The 19,993-nt window shown below is 41.7% G+C and overlaps 1 protein-coding gene and 1 long non-coding RNA gene across 4 annotated transcripts in view; both read left to right on the top strand.

Moving 5' to 3' along the window:
- Positions 1–9,559: 9,559 nt before the first annotated feature.
- Positions 9,560–13,621, top strand: LOC123724584 (uncharacterized). Its single transcript, XR_014379119.1, has 3 exons — positions 9,560–10,532; positions 10,733–11,001; positions 11,332–13,621. It is a non-coding gene; the product is annotated as an uncharacterized LOC123724584 (long non-coding RNA).
- Positions 13,622–16,237: 2,616 nt separating this feature from the next.
- The window catches only part of LOC106561378 (protein bicaudal D homolog 1), a 70,081-nt gene continuing 66,325 nt past the window's right edge, over positions 16,238–19,993 (top strand). The window contains exon 1 of one of the 3 annotated variants that reach the window (XM_014125262.3): positions 16,238–16,882. In XM_014125262.3, the coding sequence (XP_013980737.3) occupies positions 16,667–16,882 (216 nt within the window). In that variant the 5' untranslated portion in view covers positions 16,238–16,666. The remainder of the gene's footprint in view (positions 16,883–19,993) is intronic. The other 2 variants (XM_014125264.3, XM_014125265.3) reach the window with 2 other exon arrangements.

A 19,993-nucleotide genomic window follows, 5' to 3' on the forward strand; every position in this document is an offset into this window, starting at 1 on the left:
CAGTGTTGTAATCATGTGCAAATAGTTAAAGTACAAAAGGGAAAATAAATAAACATAAATATAGGTTGTATTTAGAATGGTGTTTGTTCTTCACTGGTTGCCCTTTTCTTGTGGCAACAGGTCACAAATATTGCTGCTGTGATTGCACACTGTGGTATTTCACACAATGGATATGGAAGTTTATCAAAATTGGATTTGTTTTCAAATTCTTTGTGGGCCTGTGTAATCTGAGGGAAATATGTGTCTCTAATATGGTCATACATTTGGCCGGAGGTTAGGAAGTGCAGCTCAGTTTCCACCTCATTTTGTGGGCAGTGTGCACATAGCCTGTCTTCTCTTGAGAGCTAGGTCTGTCTCGGTGGCCTTTCTCAATAGCAAGGCTATGCTCATTGAGTCTGTACATAGTCAAAGCTTTCCTTAATGTTGGGTCAGTCACAGTGGTCAGGTATTCTGCCACTGTGTACTCTCTGTTTAGGGCCAAATAGCATTCGAGTTTTCTCTGTATTTTTATAAATTCTTTCCAATGTGTCAAGTAATTATCTTTTTGTTTTCTCATGATTTGGTTGTGTCTAATTGTGTTGCTGTCCTGGAGCTCTGTGGGGTCTGTTTGCGTTTGTGAACAGAGCCCCAGGACCAGCTTGCTTAGAGGGCTCTTCTCCAGGTTAATTTCTCTGTAGGTGATGGCTTTGTTATGGAAGGTTTGGGAATCGCTTCCTTTTAGGTGGTTGTAGAATTTAACGGCTCTTTTCTGGATTTTGATAATTAGCGGGTATCGGCCTAATTCTCCTCTACATGCATTATTTGGTGTTTTACATCGTTCACAGAGGATATTTCTGCAGAATTCTGCATGCAGAGTCTCAATTTGGTGTTTGTCCCATTTTGTGAATTCTTGGTTGGTAAGCGGACCTCAGACCTCACAACCATGAACGGCAATGGGTTCTATAACGGATTCAAGTATTTTTAGCCAGATCCTAATTGATATGTCGAATTTTATGTTCCTTTTGCTGGCACAGAAGGCCCTTCTTGACTTGTCTCTCAGATCGTTCACAGCTTTGTGGAAGTTACCTGTGGCGCTGATGTTTAGGCCGAGGTATCTATAGTTTTTTGTGTGCTTTAGGGCAACGTGTCTAGATGGAATTTGTATTCGGGGTCCTGGCAACTGGACCTTTTTTGGAAGACCATTATTTTTGTCTTACGGAGATTTACTGTCAGGGCCCAGGTTTGACAGAATCTGTGCAGAAGATCTAGGTGCTGCTGTAGGCCCTCAATGGCTGGGGAGAGAAGCACCAGATCATCAGCAAACAGTAGACATTTGACTTCAGATTCTAGTAGGGTGAGGCCGGGTGCTGCAGACCGTTCTAGTGCCCTCGCCAATTCGTTGATATATATTTTGAAGAACACGTGTGTTTTTTTGCCAATTTGTTATTTTGTGTACATGGATTTTATAATGTTGTATATTTTTCCCCCAACACCACTTCCCATAAATTTGTATAGCAGGTCCTCATACCAAATTGAGTCGAAAGCTTTTTTGAAATCAACAAAGCATGAGAAGACTTTGCCTTTGTTTTGGTTTGTATGTTTGTCAATTAGTGTGTGCAGAGTATGGTAATTTGGTAAAAAGCCAATTTGACATTTGCTCAATACATTGTTTTCGCTGAGGAAATGTACAAGTCTGCTGTTAATGATAATGCAGAGGATTTTCCCAAGATTTCTGTTGACGCATATCCCACGGTAGTTATTGAGGTCAAATTTGTCTCCACTTTTGTGGATTGGGGTGATCAGTCCTTGGTTCCAAATATTGGGGAAGATGCCAGAGCTGAGGATGATGTTAAAGAGTTTAAGTATAGCCAATTGGAATTTGTGGTCTGTATATTTTATTATTTCATTTAGGATACCATCAACCCCACAGGCCTTTTTGGGTTGGAGGGTTTGTATTTTGTCCTGTAGTTCATTCAATGTAATTGGAGAATCTAGTGCGTTCTGGTCGTCTTTAATAGTTGATTCTAAGATTTGTATTTGATCATGTATATGTTTTTGCTGTTTGTTCTTTGTTGTAGAGCCAAAAAGATTGGAGAAGTGGTTTATCCATACATCTCCGTTTTGGATAGATAACTCTTCGTGTTGTTGTTTGTTTAGAGTTGTCCAATTTACCCAGAAGTGGTTAGATTCTATGGATTCTTCAATTACATTGAGCTGATTTCTGACATGCTGTTCCTTCTTTTTCCGTAGTGTAGTTCTGTATTGTTTTAGTGATTCACCATAGTGAAGGCATAGGCTCAGGTTTTCTGGTTTTCTATGTTTTTAGTTAGATAGGTTTCTCAATTTCCTTCTTAGGTTTTTGCATTCTTCATCAAACCATTTGTCATTGTTGTTAATTTTCTTAGGTTGTCTGCTTGAAATGTTTTGATTCGATAGGGAAGCTGAGAGGTCAAATATACTGTTTAGGTATTCTACTGCCAAGCGGTGGCGGTTCTAGACCATTTCAACTGGGGGGGCCAAGCTGGGGCCAGTTGTACTGTTAGAGGGGCCAGTTACATTAGACGTTATTGTTGTCATATCGTTTTCTTCACTGCATTGCAGGCATTAGCAGGCAAAAGACCATGTTGCCACTGTCTAAACACGGCACGCTGTAATTTGGGCTGAATAAAACCCTGATTACGCATTCCTGCGCCTGTCTCCCAAATCATTGTTACCAACGTGACAACTGACTGTGAACGCTCTAAGAGACTCTGGGTTGAGGTCAGTGATAAAGTAGTCTACAGTACTACTGCTAAGAGATGATCTATACTGTAGGTGTACAGTACCTACCATAGGAGTCCCCTCGAAGCCTACCATTGACTATGTACATATCCAGCGTCTGACAGAGCTGCAGGAGTTGTGATCTGCTTTTGTTGGTTATGTTGTTGTAGTTATGTCTAGGGGGGACATATGGGGGAGAGTATGCTGTCACCTCCAGGTAGGTGTTTGTCCCCATGTGTCCTGAGGGTGTCAGGTTCTTGTCCAGTTCTGGCGTTTAGGTCGCCACAGACTAGTACATGTCTCTGGGCCTGAACATTTTTGATCTCCCCCTCTAAGATGGAGAAGCTGTCATCGTTAAATTATGTGGATTCCACTGGGGGGATATAGGTAGCACACATGAGGACATTTTTCTCTGTTGAGATCATTTCCTTATTAATTTCTAGCCAGATGTAAAATGTTCCTGTTTTGACTAATTTAATAGAGTGGTTTAGGTCTGCTCTATACCAAATTAGCATACCCCATGAGTCTCTTCCCTGTTTTACACCTGGTAGTTTGGTGGATGGGACTCTGTAACCTAGATGGCAACCAGTGGGTCTGGCTCCTTTATGCCATGTTTCTTGTAGGATTACAATGTCTGCATTTCCAATTTCTTTGAGGAATCTGGGTTCCTGCTCTTTAGGCCAAAGTCAGTTGACCTCAGACCTTTTATATTCCAGGATGAGATAGTAAAAGTTTTGTGTTCTATAGTGTCTAGTGTTATTTTTGTGTGGTTTATGCCCAGACCATCACAGTAGGGTCTCACTCTCTTTCTCTCTCTCACAGACACACAGACACACCCACACACCCACACACACCCACACACACACACACACACACACACACACACACACACACACACACACACACACACACACACACACACAGTCTTCTCTCAGGACAAAGGTTCTTTTACATAATTGAAAGATTGCATGAGTGTAGTAAATATTTTTATTGAAGGATGATCCTGTGTACATTGTAGTGGATGGTGCTTGTTTACCATCACAAGAGAGCACTTTAGGTAAATGGAGTTTCTCCATTGAGTTTCTCCATGTTTATCTTTCAGTGGGGAGTAGGCCGGGTCTGGAAAAGCAGCCCTGGGGTTGTAATCCATATCTTGCTTTAAAGACAAAATAGGATGTGGAGAATTTTTTTTATGTCAAATTAAATTTCATTACTGTAAACATAAAATCTCAGGGGAGCATTGAGATATTTGGCCTAGCGTTATTCCACACCTTCTCCTCTGAAATCCTTGGCAGTCTATAGGCCAAATTAACCCATCCTCTTCTGAAATGCCAGGTATAGACCACCCCCACCACTAATGTACCCTATGCACCCTTAGGGAGTGAACGTTATTTATAACAAGGGTTACATTGAGAAAATCTGACCTCTCTGTAATGAAAATGTATGGCCCTCCTTTCAGCAAAATACATTTTACCTAAACCCTCCCTGAACGCCTGAAAAACAAGTGACTCTCCCCTATATAAATTTATTACATTTTTGTTTTATCTCAGCAATCTACACACAATACCCCATAATGACAAAGCGAAAACAGTTTTTTTGATTTTTTTGCTAATTTATTAAAAATAAAAAACAGAAATACCTTATTTACATAAGTATTCAGACCCTTTGCTATGAGACTCGAAATTGAGCTCAAGTGCATCCTGTTTCCATTGATCCTCCTTGAGATGTTTCTACAACTTGATTGGAGTCCACCTGTGGTGAATTCAATTGATTGGACATGATTTGGAAAGGCACGCACCTGTCTTTATAATGTCCAGTTGACAGAGCATGTCAGAGCAAACACCAAGTCATGATGTCGAAGGAATTGTCCGTAGAGCTCTGAGACAGGATTGTGTCGAGGCACAGATCTGGGGAAAGGTACAAAACAATTTCGGCAACCGTGAAGGTCCCCAAGAACACTGTGGCCTCCATCAATCTTAAATGGTTTGGAACCACCAAGACTCTTCCGAGAGCTGGCCACCCTGCCAAACTGAGCAATTGAGGGAGAAGGGCCTTGGTCTGGGAGGTGACCAAGAACCCAATGGTCACTATGACAGAGCTCTAGAGTTCCTCTGTAGAGATGGGAGAACCTTCCAGAAGGACAACCATCTCTGCAGCACTCCACCAATCAGGCCTTTGTGGTAGAGTGGCCAGACGGAAGCTACTCCTCAGAAAAAGGCACATGACAGCCCGCTTGGAGTTTGCCAAATGGCACCTAAAGACTCTCAGACCATGAGAAACAAGATTCTCTGATCTGATGAAACCAAGATTTAACTCTTTGGCCTGAATGCCAAGTGTCACGTCTGGAGGAAACCTGGCACCATCCCTACGGTGAAGCATGGTGGTGGCAGCATCATGTTGCGGGGATGTTTTTCAGTGGCAGGGACTGGGAGACTAGTCAGGATTGAGGCAAAGACGAACAGAGCAAAGTACAGAGAGATCCTTGATGAAAACCTGCTCCAGAGCGCTCAGGACCTCAGACTGGGGTGAAGGTTCACCTTCCAATAGGACAACGACTAAGCACACAGTCAAGACAACGCAGGAGTGGCATCGGGACAAGTCTCTGAATGTCCTTGAGTGGCCGAGTCAGAGCTCGGACTTGAACCCGATCGAACATCTCTGGAGAGACCTGAAAAAAGCTGTGCAGCAACGCTCTCCATCCAACCTGACAGAGCTTGAGAGGATCTGCAGAGAGGAATGGGAGAAACTCCCCAAATACAGGTGTGCTAAGCTTGTAGCGTTCTAACCAAGAATACTTGAGGCTGTAATCGCTGCTAAAGGCGCTTCAACAAAGTACTGAGTAAAGGGTCTGAATACTTATGTAAATTGAGCTTCAGGTAGCCCAGTGGTTAGAGCGTTGGTCTTGTAACCAAGTCTTAACTGACTTGCCTAGTTAAATAAAGGTAATAAAAAATGTGATATTTCAAAAATCTACCTGCGGCTATGCATGAATTTATCATCCTATTTGCAGGTCAAAGAAAAATGTGCCTTTTATAAACATTTTATACAATTCTATGTCATTTTACATGATAGCAGAATACATTTACATTACATTTAAGTCATTTAGCAGACGCTCTTATCCAGAGCGACTTACAAATTGGTGCATTCACCTTATGATATCCAGTGGAACAACCACTTTACAATAGTGCATCTAAATCTTTTAAGGGGGGGGGGGGGGGGTTAGAAGGATTACTTTATCCTATCCTAGGTATTCCTTAAAGAGGTGGGGTTTCAGGTGTCTCCGGAAGGTGGTGATTGACTCCGCTGCCCTGGCGTCGTGAGGGAGCTTGTTCCACCATTGGGGTGCCAGAGCAGCGAACAGTTTTGACTGGGCTGAGCGGGAACTGTGCTTCCTCAGAGGTAGGGGGGGATGGTGGATGAACGCAGTGCCCTTGTTTGGGTGTAGGGCCTGATCAGAGCCTGAAGGTATGGAGGTGCCGTTCCCTTCACAGCTCCGTAGGCAATCACCATGGTCTTGTAGCGGATGCGAGCTTCAACTGGAAGCCAGTGGAGAGAGCGGAGGAGCGGGGTGACGTGAGAGAACTTGGGAAGGTTGAACACCAGACGGGCTGCGGCGTTCTGGATGAGTTGTAGGGGTTTAATGGCACAGGCAGGGAGCCCAGCCAACAGCGAGTTGCAGTAATCCAGACGGGAGATGACAAGTGCCTGGATTAGGACCTGCGCCGCTTCCTGTGTGAGGCAGGGTCGTACTCTGCGAATGTTGTAGAGCATGAACCTACAGGATCGGGTCACCGCCTTGATGTTAGTGGAGAACGACAGGGTGTTGTCCAGGATCACGCCAAGGTTCTTAGCACTCTGGGAGGAGGACACAAGGGAGTTGTCAACCGTGATGGCGAGATCATGGAACGGGCAGTCCTTCCCCGGGAGGAAGAGCAGCTCCGTCTTGCCGAGGTTCAGCTTGAGCTGGTGATCCGTCATCCACGCTGATATGTCTGACAGACATGCAGAGATGCGATTCGCCGCCTGGTTATCAGAAGGGGGAAAGGAGAAGATTAATTGTGTGTCGTCTGCATAGCAATGATAGGAGAGACCATGTGAGGATATGACAGAGCCAAGTGACTTGGTGTATAGCGAGAATAGGAGAGGGCCTAGAACAGAGCCCTGGGGGACACCAGTGGTGAGAGCGCATGGTGCGGAGACAGATTCTCGCCACGCCACCTGGTAGGAGCGACCTGTCAGGTAGGACGCAATCCAAGCGTGGGCCGCGCCGGAGATGCCCAACTCGGAGAGGGTGGAGAGGAGGATCTGATGGTTCACAGTATCAAAGGCAGCAGATAGGTCTAGAAGGATGAGAGCAGAGGAGAGAGAGTTAGCTTTAGCAGTGCGGAGAGCCTCCGTGACACAGAGAAGAGCAGTCTCAGTTGAATGCCCAGTCTTGAAACCTGACTGATTAGGATCAAGAAGGTCATTCTGAGAGAGATAGCAGGAGAGCTGGCCAAGGACGGCACGTTCAAGAGTTTTGGAGAGAAAAGAAAGAAGGGATACTGGTCTGTAGTTGTTGAATATTTTTCCATACCACACAAATTGACTAAATGATTGGCTAAGAATGGACAGAGAGATCAGCCTGGTCTCATAGACTAGATGTAAAAATAAAAGTAAATCTGTGACATTCAAATTTGTATGATATGGCACGTTTGGTATGGTTACATGAGACTTATAATGCGAACATTATAATCTCATCATGGACAATTTTAGCTAATTAGCGACTTTTAAACTACTTTTTAGCTACTTTGCAACTACTTAGCATGCTAGCTAACTCTTCCCCTAATCCTAACCCTAACCTTAACCCTTTAACCTAACTCGTAAACTTAACCCTAACCCTCACCCCTAGCCTAGCTAACGTTAGCCACCTAGCTAACGTTAGCCACCTAGCTAGAATTCGTAACATATCATCATTTTGCAAGTTCATATCATGTTGTACATTTTGTAATTGTAAATAGTGTACATAACATATAATACGAATTGTAATTCGTAACATATCATACAAAATGAGTGATGGACATCCACAAATGACTACATACATACCATAACATATCATAATAAATGGAGTGTCTCAGATTTACGTACATAATTATACAAAATGCTTTGAGACTAGGTTTCAGCGATTAGCCAGTGTTCATCTTGTCATATTTCTCCAATGCCAACCCAGATATGCCTACCGACACAGAAAATTGTAAGCTTTAACTGCTACTCTTCTTCCGTGGTTTAACCCAACAAGAGAAGGTCACAAGTATTTTCCCTAAAAGCTGTCTGGGTTTAAACATCTTGTATTGTACAGAAAGTGAATAGCTTAATCAATTGATTGTGACATAATTTGATTACTTCCCAAGCAAAGTCAATATTTTGTATCCTCGGCTATAGAAGGTTTTAGCTCAGCCTCAATGTCAAAGAAACTAAACCAAGATATCCCCATATACATCTGAGTCATGTCTTTCCTGGGTATTTTACAGCTTGTTTCTAGAATAAAGCATTACGAACCAAAGCGCTCTTATTGGTCACTTTATATAATCGGATCCATTTAAATTCGTAAGCTACCAAAGGGTAGCTAACAAGGGGCACCCGTGGCGCATCGGTCTAAGGCACTGCATCTCAGTGATAGAGGTGTCACTACAGACCCTGGTTTGTTTCCAGGCTGTATCACAACTGGATGTGATTGGGATTGGCCCAGCGCCGTTAGGGTTTGGCCGGGGTAGGCTGTCATTGTAAATAACAATTTGTTCTTAACTGACTTGCCAAGTTAAATAAAGGTACAATTTAAAAAATGTAGGATAGGTAGGCCAAACACACACACCACACACACTCTCTCTCTCTCTCTGTGTTGTGTGTACATCTGTCTCTGTGTCATCCAAAAAAGAAGCGGGACATGGTGTCCTTCCTCGTGCTCCCCACTCTGGTTTGGTAAGGTCTCAGCTGCTTTCAGTATAATGTATGAAAACACAAAAGTTCCTGTGTCAATTGAATACAAGCAAGCTTCAGAGCCAACCAGACAGGTGATCTAAGACACATTTTATTAACATTTTTGGATAGTCAAAGCCGTTGTTGCAAAAGGAAATCTGGGGACTAAAAGGTCATTCAGGGTGGTTGTTGTTGTTGCTCTGAGTTGCTCTCTGATATTTTACAACTAAATTATTACGTTGATGTTATTGGACTGTGATCTAATCCAAAGTCTCCTATAGGAGAAAATAAAGATATTTTACTGCCATACTTTTCTACATTTACTGCCATACTTTTCTCCACCACTAGAGAGAGACACCCTCAAACCTTCGATGGCTCTGCTCTGAAGTACCATAAACAGTCCCTCACAAACAGCAGACTGAAAAGTGAAGCAAGGTAGGCTGCGTTTACCCAGGCAGCCCAATTCTGATCTTTTTTACTCTAAATTGGTCTTTTGACCAATCACATTAGACATTTCTCAGAGCTTTTCTGATTGGTCAAAAGCCTAATTCTGATCTTTTAAAAATACAAACAAGTGAAAAAAAGATCAGAATTGGGCTGCCTGTGTAAACACAGGCGTAGTGTACGAGAGTTCATGTGGAGGCCAGAGTAGTAAAGGTAAAGATATGTGGGCAATATACCTGTAGACAAGGAAGAGGAGCAACACTTACAACATGACACGCACAACACAAGATATTCTTAACTAAAGTTTCAAAACATTACATTGATTAAATTGATTAGAATTACACAACTATAAATAATTAGTGCAACACTGATTAGTGTTAGTGGATTACCAGGAAAGGCATAAACAGTAAACTTTACCCCTCCTCTTAATGATCATATGATGCTGGCCAAACACAATCTGCTTGGCGAGGAAGAAAGGAGGAGGACAACTAGCTTACTCCCTTTACCTGACAGAAAGAAGGAAAGAACGACAGAAGGAGAGAAAGAGAGAGTTGCTTTGAAGGCATAGGAATAGACCAAGAACAGACAACAGAAGACATCAGGAGCCTACAAGTACAAAGGATTTTAAAAAGGGGGAGCATGACTACTATGCAAGTGATGGTGCATGGACCAAAGAAACATTTGAGAGACAATTCTAATGAACAGCTCACTTTGGATAGAGGAGTGGACAATACTGCGAGTCCCCCTAAAAAACTGTCCCACTCTATTGAGGAGATCCTGAAGAAGCCATCCAGAGTGGGAGAAGAGAGGCAAGAGAGGCTAGGTGGATGGTCGGTTAACAGACAGAATGAAGAATGTCCATATCAGCATGTACATACAGGCACTGTGTGTTCAATTGGCCTTGACTTGTTATGTTACCATTATGGGCAGGCCTATGTAACATAAGAGATTTTGGGAGAGTATACATTACAAGGAGGCAAAGGGGTTAGATGTCAAATGGCTGATTCTGTCTCAAGTCTGGGAAATTGTATTCTGTGTATCATATTTTATGTTATCTGAATTGAGCTAGTAGTTCTTAAGAGTTATTTTTAGGACAAAGATAATCAAGCAATATTATGCTTTCTTTCTGTCCACAGAAGGAACTTTTCAACACAGGGTGCTGCCACAGCATGTGCACATTGTCACTGACTGGAGAGGTGACCACAACACAGAGGTCACAAGACTACACCCTGGAGAGTGCAATATTGACCGCATCTCCCAAGACCACAGTGGGGACTCCAGCAGCCACAGTAGTGGCTCCTGTAAAGATAGTATTCAGGACAGAGCGGGGAGAGAGGAGGGCCAGGACCAAGGCCGAATCCAGTGGGAGAGGATCAGCTGCCAAGCTCATCATGGTGAGATTTAGCACAAGTCTTACAGTCAATATTGCTGGAATCAAGGAGCGGAATTATATCTGAGGATGAACGACATTATAAAAAAGGGTGTTTTGATTATGATGATGATAAGAATGAGGAGGACGAGGATGGATGATGATGATGATAATGGTCATTTTGACGATGATACAGACTCTTTTGCTTGTGTTTGGTGTGCACAGTGCAGAGGAGGAGAAGGAAGACCTGGACCATCTTCACTCCAGGTCAGGTGGAGAAGGAAGACCCGGACCAGCTTCACTCCAGGTCAGGAGGAGAAGGAAGACCCGGACCAGCTTCACTCCAGGTCAGGAGGAGAAGGAAGACCCGGACCAGCTTCACTCCAGGTCAGGTGGAGGAGCTGGAGAAGGTGTTCTTGGAGACCCACTATCCTGATGTCCACATCCGGGACACACTTGCCTCTCATCTGCAGCTCACCGAGGGAAGAGTACAGGTATGCTAGCATGAAACACCTGAGACATGCTGAAATATATCTACAGTATGAGCTTCTTATACAAGTACAATTAATTAAACATGATAGTATATGGGTTCAACAAAGATTTCCAATTGAATCTTACAAAATAATCAATAATAATCCATGAGAATTAAACATTGACACTGTTATGAAGAGTTGTCTTGAGTTATCACTGTTATCCATGTTTGCCATCTGGAGAAACAGAAACAGTCCTTACCATCTGCTTGCATAAGTCAAACACCAAGTTATCTGTCAGAGGGCACAAACATCCATTTGCTATCATGCTAACTCATTCACTGTTGTCTTCAGATTTGGTTCCAGAACCACAGAGCCAAATGGAGGTAGACTGAGATGCTAAGGGACGTGGAAATGATGGCCAGAGACCAGACCCCTATATGTACATTCAAACCTGGGCTTCTTTATAGTGAGGTGGGTATAATATAGTTTTAATCAAAACCAGCAAGTGTATAATTACATTGCATAGGCATCGAAACAAACTATTAAATACAATATGTGCAGTTTTAGAATACTTGTATTACCTGTCAGATACAGATCTGCCAGATAAGGATACAGATACTCAGTATACAGTGGAGGCTGCTGAGGGGAGGACGATTCATAGTAATTGTGTACAGTCGTGGCCAGAAGTTTTGAGAATGACACAAATATACATTTTCACAAAGTTTGCTGCTTCAGTGTCTTTAGATATTTTTGTCAGATGTTACTATGGAATACTGAAGTATAATTACAAGCATTTCAGAAGTGTCAAAGGCTTTTATTGTCAATTACATGAAGTTGATGCAAAGAGTCAATATTTGCAGTGTTGACCCTTCTTTTTCAAGACATCTGCAATCCACCCTGGCATGCTGTCAATTAACTTCTGGGCCACATCCTGACTGATGGCAGCCCATTCTTGCATAATCAATGCTTGGAGTTTGTCAGAATTTGTGGGCTTTTGTTTGTCCACCCGCCTCTTGAGGATTGACCACAAGTTCTCAATGGGATTAAGGTCTGGGGAGTTTCCTGGCCATGGACCCAAAATATCGATGTTTTGTTCCCCGAGACACTTAGTTATCACTTTTGCCTTATGGCAAGGTGCTCCATCATGCTGGAAAAGACATTGTTTGTCACCAAACTGTTCCTGAATGGTTGGGAGAAGTTGCTCTCGGAGGATGTGTTGGTACCATTCTTTATTCATGGCTGTGTTCTTAGGCAAGTCTTCGCCTCACTGTGTGTGCAGATGCACTCACACCTGCCTGCTGCCATTCCTGAGCAAGCTCTGTACTGGTGGTGCCCCGATCCTGCAGCTGAATCAACTTTAGGAGACAGTCCTGGCGCTTGCTGGACTTTCTTGGGCGCCCTGAAGCCTTCTTCACGACAGTTGAACCGCTCTCCTTGAAGTTCTTGATGATCCGATAAATTGTTGATTTATGTGCAATCTTACTGGCAGCAATATCCTTGCCTGTGAAGCCCTTTTTGTGCAAAGCAATGATGACGGCATGTGTTTCCTTGCAGGTAACCATGGTTGGCAGAGGAAGAACAATGATTCCAAGCACCACCCTCCTTTTGAAGCTTCCGGTCTGTTATTCGAACTCAATCAGCATGACAGAGTGATCTCCAGCCTTGTCCTTGTCAACACTCACACCTGTGTTAACAAGAGAATCACTGACATGATGTCAGCTGGTCCTTGTGTGGCAGGTCCGAAATGCAGTGGAAATGTTTTTGGGGGATTCAGTTCATTCGCATGGCAAAGAGGGACTTTGCAATTAATTGCAATTCATCTGATCACTCTTCATAACATTCTGGAGTATATGCAAATTGCCATCATTCAAACTGAGGCAGCAGACTTTGTGAAAATTTATATTTGTGTCATTCTCAAAACTTTTGACCACGACTGTATATGTGATTGTATAAGACGTGAGTCATGCTTGAGACAGTTGACAAAAACCTCAATAAAATGATCCTGTAATTTGTTTCCATGACAAAACAGCGTGAAGAGGCTATCTCTCTGTTTCCGTTGAATCCTTGCTCACTACAGTACGGGCCATACCAACTACTAGAAAAGCTTTACCCAGGGGTATTGCCGTTCCAACCTTTTCTACCTGTGTTGCCACACCTGCATCACCAAGCTCTATGCTCCCCCTGGACCCGACATTAATTTCCCATCCCAATAGTCACTTTCAGTTGACACAATGAACACTAAAGAAATGTATCTTCAAAAGCTTTGTAAATAAGATGTATCTGTATGTTGTCATCCGTGTCCGTGATGAGGGAATCATGGTGCTGCTATCTCAGAAGCTGTTGAAACTGATGAAGGAATTGATAATTGAGTATTATCTCTCACAGATAAAACAATATGGCTGAGTAAAGTGAATAACATTTTTGTGTTTTTTTTTTATCAACTCACTCTCCACTCATCCAGATATGTTGACTGTAATTGTATAATGATATTGTAAATACATGAATACACATACATAAATAAATACTGTAATACATATAATTCCTAATGATTACATTTGTGTGGTGTCTGTATTTCTCATGTGGCTGTGGTTCTGAAAATATTGTTTAACATTGATGTTAAGAATAGTCCCTGTACACTAAAATAGGCTCTGAAAGATAATCCCTATTCTAGGACTTCTACAGCTATAAATACATGTGAAAGTGTACATTTCCATATATAAAGCCCTTTATTTACAACAGAATGCATCTGAAGCTGCTTATTCAACCTACAGTACTTGTGTTTTGGTGATAACTCTCAATACAGATATTATGTGAGGAGTGTATTTCTGAGTATAACGGTTTAATGGCTTAATTATCTCCAGGACAGAAGGTTTAGCTATGTCTTCTGATCACACTACCTCCTCTTGTAAATCTAAGATAGTGTCACTATTGTATGACATACCCATTTGACTTTTACATTTTTGCTCAATGTGTTTATAGTCTACACAGATCTACTATTGCGTGCCCTAGCAGCCCTTCCCTTCCTTATCCTTTCTATGGGTGTATTGTTATATTGAACTATAGCTCTCCTTATCTTAATTTGAGCTGGGGTTATTTACGGGTCAGATGGTGAATTCAGAGAACTACATTTCCAAGAATTTCAGCTATATTTGACCCATATTGACACAATTTAGACAGGATATAACCTTTTTAAACTTTTTTTGTGTCATCCTCGACGATTGTAAGTGCATTGTGTCCACATAATATGGTTATATTTGATGTTTTTTTAATGGTCAAATAAATCCAATAAAAAATACAGTATATCTTGTCCTAGGCAAGATACCGTACATATCTGGTACTATTATGGTTCCAATGACTCAGAATGTTGGAACATATAGTGCTTGCAACCTCATAATAGACTGTTTAAGTTTCTGAAAGGGCCACATACGGAATGAGTTAACTGTATAACTCACTTTGGAGTAAAATTGTCTGCTTATACCTGAAAATAATATATATTCTTATTTATCACTTATACATATTAACAATGCTGATACACCAATTAGTTAAGTAAAGGTGCATGTGGAAAGTGAAATGATTAACGAATAAAAAACACTCACATTTTTTGTAGTACAATTGCATTTTATTGGACTTCATTTATTCTATATTTATTCCACTGAGCTTTTATTTTGTACTATTTTTCAAATGAATTACTTCTATTTGTATTACTGTCACATTTTTGAGAGGTGAATCTGCAAGTACGCATTTCATTGTACTGTGTACACAATGTGTATCCTGTGCATGTGACAATTTGTCGAACATCTCATTCCAACATCATAGGCATTAATATGGAGTTGGTCCCCCCGTTGCTGCTATAACAGCCTCCACTCCTCTGGGAAGGCTTTCCACTAGATGTTGGAACATTGCTGCGGTAACTGATGTTGGGCGATTAAGTCTGGCTCGCAGTCGGTGTTCCAATTCATCCCAAAGGTGTTCGGTGAGGTTGAGGTCAGGGATCTGTGCATGTCAGTCAAGTTCTTCCACACCAATCTCAACAAACTATTTCTGTATGGACCTCGCTTTGTGCACGGGGGCATTGTCATGCTGAAAGAGGAAAGGGCCTTCTCCAAACTGTTGCCGCATTCTCCTAGCATCCACCAAACACAGATTAATCCGGCGGACTGCCAGATGGTGAAGCGTGATTCATCACTCCAGAGAACGCGTTTCCACTGCTCCAGAGTCCAATGACGGCGAGCTTTACACCACTCCATCCGACGCTTGGGATTGCGCATGGTGATCTTAGGCTTGTGTGCAGCTGCTACGCGCTTCAGCACTCGGCAGTCCCATTCTGTGAGCTTGTTAGGCCTACCACTGACCCGTTGTTGCTCCTAGATGTTTCCACTTTAAAATAACAGCACTTACAGTTGAACGGGGCAGCTTTAGTAGGGCAGAAATTTGACAAACTGATTTGTTGGGAAGGTGGCATCCTATGACGGTGCCACGTTGCCAATGACGGTGCCACGTTGCCAATGACGGTGCCACATTGCCTATGACGGTGGCAAGTCACTGAGCTCTTCAATAAGGCCATTCTAATGCCAATGTTCATCTATGGAGATTGCATGGCTGTGTGCTACATTTTATACACCTGTCAGCAACGAGTGTGGCTGAAATAGCCGAATCCACTAATTTGAAGGGATGTCCACATACTTTTGTATAGATAGTGTCCCTCATCACAGACATATTTCAGACAGGTGTTTGTGCTTATAAAGTAGCCTAGGTCAGAAAGAACAAGGGTTGCGACCTGTTGACTTTGTCGGTCATTTGGAAAACAGAAGTGAACAATCAGGTATATACATTTATGTTAATAATAGTTTTCTTCTTTAAAAACTGCCTGAAACAAGCTCTGTAAGTTATGAGCCTTACTGGCCATTGCTTTGCTGTGAGGTGTTCCTGTATCATCCATTAGATGACAATGTTGAGTGCAATTAATGTAACCAACATTAACCCAGTTCAAATTACTCTGCTTGTATTTTCTTTCTCTTTTTTTGTAGCATAATGAAACTGATTTAACATTTAAATTATTTTATGCATATAATACACCTTAACACCATAGACATGGGCCTATATGGTTTGGTCATTTCTTCGGCATAAAACACGAATATTGACAGTGATTGAATCCAATATCTCTTAAGAAGATAAGGGTTTTCGGTATCTCTAAAGATAATATTTGCCTAATAATTGTATATTTTTCTACATTCTGATCTTCAAAGGTTTCAGGTAGGCCTATTAAAATGTACTCAGCCGATACATTTTATTTTCTCTTCTCAGCGTTGACAGGCAAGATGCGTCGACGTGTAGTCCTAGTGACGACACGGGAGATGGATGCTTCGTGGACCACTTTTCTTCATATAAATCGAGAGATGGCGTCCTACACCCCGTGAATAATCAAAAATGATAATAAAGAATTGATGAAGAGGACACTACCGTAATGTATCATTATGCTACGAACCCTCAATTGAAGTAGGCTAATAATCGTCATCTTTCACTGATAGAAACAGCAATTATTTTGGTGCTGTTCTGCAATAGCCTATTCGTATTCCACCTGGCTTTCCCACATTTAACAGGGGGGTTGGTTCCGCTGCGTTTGTTTCAGCATCCTCCAACTTCCGCCTCTGCGTGTCCAACGCAAGGAGACAGGGAGAGAAGGGCGATGGCTGCCGGTGGAGGATGCGGGGAGACTGTGGATCAGTACCGGGCGGAGGTGGAGCGGCTTACCCAGGAACTTGCGGAAGCGAACAGAGAGAAGATAAGGGCGGCAGAATGCGGTCTTGTTGTGTTGGATGAGAACCAGACTCTAAAGCACCAGTATGCCGATCTGGAATCGGAACAGGAGACGCTGAAGCAAGAGTTGGAACAATTACAAGAGGTAGGTTATACAGTATGTTACAGTAGGATACAGCCTTTCTTTCCTTATTCAAGAGAATTCAATGCTGTATGGGTCAATCAGTACCAAACCTATTATTAGATCATTTTACTAGGCTACATGAAATGGCAAGATACATTTATTGTATATAAACTATAGCATGTTTATTTAAATTTGGGTGAGCTTATTGCCATATGTTGGTAAATTCTGAGACATTAACACATATTATTTGTATGGAAAAGGTAGGGGGGGGGGGGGGTGTGTGTGTGTGTGTGTGTGTGTGTGTGTGTGTGTGTGTGTGTGTGTGTGTCAGTGTTTCCGTTAGCTGGTAATATCTGACTTTAGGTAACAACAACAAAAAATAAAAACAATAAATAAAATTGGCACCAGCCAATGTCTGGGAGAACAAAAAAATCCCATTGCTAAATAATCATGTTTAGCCTATTCCTTGATGAAAACAACCCTTCAATGTAAATATAGATTCATTTGCATAATTTAGTGGAATTGGTGCTTGTGTATTTTCGTTAGTTATTATGATTCTTACTTGTCAAATGCGCACAACATACAGATACAGAGCCTAGTTTAAGCGGAAAATCTGTCAGACAGAGCAAGAGCTGCTGCTACAGCTCCTGTTGCTGCTGGAGTGAATTGTGCTTTTATAAACCCAGTGGTGGAAAAAGTACCAAATTGTCATACTTGAGTAAAAGTAAAGATACCTTAATAGAAAATGGCTCAAGTAAAAGTGAAAGTCATCAAGTAAAATGTTACTTGAGTAAAAGTCTGAAAGTATTTGGTTTTAAATATACGCAAGAATCAAAAGTAAAAGTATAAATCATTTCAAATTCCTTATATTAAGCAAACCAGATGCCACCATTTTCTTGTTTTTTAATTCATGGATTGCCAGGGGCATGCTCCAACACTCAGAAATGATTTACAAATGAAGCATGTGCTTAGTGAGTCCGCCAGATCAGAGGCAGTAGGGATGACCTCTTGATAAGTGTGTGAATAAGACCATTTTCCTTTCCTGCTAAGCATTCAAAATGTAACGAGTACTTTTGGGTGTCAGGGAAAATTATGTGTATGTTTGTATCTGTGGGTTAGTTTACCCATGGGCATGGGGTTGCTGCTGTGAGGTCATTGTGAGCTAATAAGTAATACAGTTCTATCATTCATATACTATCATTTTAGATAACAATGAACTTGGATAGAAGATGTAAAAATTTAACCATAGTCCAGATATTCCCCCTCTGTATCACTTATCCGATAAAGAGCCAGACAGAAGCTGTATTGTGTTATTAATTTCTGAAGTGTTTCATTGTTACTGTAAAGAATATCGTAAACTCCATCGGTACTGAGTTTTGTCTGCCTCCACTTGCTAGAGCTTGAATAATGTATGACTATGTGTTTCTGAATTCTGTCATTACTGCAAACATGCATAAAGCAACAGGAAGGGGCAGCTGCTGACAGAGCTCAAAGCTCAAGGTCCTTATGGAGATGGGGAAGCTATAGGGCTATTGGGAGGAGAGACTGGAGGCAAGAACGGTCGACGTGGCGAGAGAGGTGGGCAGTAAAGGCAGTTTGATATGGAATAACTTCCCTTTGCAAAGCAGCCCGGTTCTATAACAGATTTAACCAGAGTCATCTCTTACAGTACGGTACATGGGTAACAAGCACTTACAGTCTTAGTTCTCAGGATGTATTTTGCTGGCCTGAATCTAAAGCCTGGTTTACACTGCACTTTAGGGCTGTCCCCGACTAAAAAAAATCTTGGTTGACCGAAAGTTTTCAGTTTTTTCGACCAATTGATTGGTCGACATTTTTAAAGGTGTATTTTTCCATATGTAATGAAATCAATTTAATGAAATCAACTATATGGATTGAGCTTGTCAGATGCTTTAAGCTTATGGTTTGATGAAATAAGATACATGCCTCAAGAGGCGCCAGAGATCTAGTTAACCACAAGAAAAAAAACTTAACCTGAGCCAACTATTCTCCTCCCGCTCCTGATGGCTTTCGCAGATTCTGCCATTACTGTCCTGAAGTTGCCGGTAATAGGCTACATGAGGAGTCGGCAACCTTTCTCATGTTGAATGCCAATTTATCTTACTATTTCTGTGTACCAGTTATGGTTTTCATTTGCACATTTTTGTGAAACAGTTGAATTGAATTTATACTGTCTTCATATCTCAAAATCATTGCCATGTGGTGAATCAACATTCTATCCAAATTTAAATGAAAATTATACAAACCTAAAAATGTAACTTATTTTGCCATTGCCAACTATATAAAAATAGCCTACATAAAGCCAACAAATAAAAACATTGCAGTCTGCAGGTAGAAAATATCCTGATAAAAATGAATATCCTATGAATCTCATTGGCTACACATGGCCTGTCTGCAACGAACTTGAAACATTGTATCAACTTTTAACTTGGGTCTGGCCTGAAGCTTACACTAGCCAACTAGCAACAATTTATGAAATATTCTGGGCCTTCAGGTTCCTCTGCCAGTGAGCTCAGGACCGACACAGCTGTAGGCTATTTGCGGAAGGAATAAGAAGCAGTGCTTGACTTGGGCAGGAGCTCACCGGAGCTGAGTACCAAATGTTCTACTGCTTGAGCTCCTGTTCCTCTTACAGAATATTAGCTCAAAGGTATTGTGGAGCTCCTGCTACTAAATATAAGCAGTACCAGCATCCAAAATGAGTACCGGAACCTATTTCAGTCCAAGTCAAGCACTAAGAAGTAATCAGGTAAGCCTATTTTATGACGTTTCCACTGGATCAGAGCAGGACATTTCCCTTTCAAGCTGAGTGGTTATCGAAACCGCCCCTCATTAGCTCATTGTTATGTATGTATCCAAATAAATGTCACTAAAAATCAGCTTAAACATTTGCAAATGCATCTACTTTGCTATTATTCTGTCTTTCTGATGTGACTGTAAGTTAGCCATAGTAGGCTAGCTAGAAAGCAAGGGATAAGAACGTTGCCAGCCAGTATGACAATGGAACATTTAAAACGAACAACTGGGTCGCGTCTATAGATACAGAACAAAAAGACTGAACGACTGGGTCGCGTCTATAGATACAGAACAAAAAGACTGAATGACTGGGTC

This window comes from Salmo salar, chromosome 10, assembly GCF_965601325.2.
Source record: "Salmo salar chromosome 10, fSalSal1, whole genome shotgun sequence".
Classification (NCBI taxonomy): Eukaryota; Metazoa; Chordata; class Actinopteri; order Salmoniformes; family Salmonidae; genus Salmo; species Salmo salar.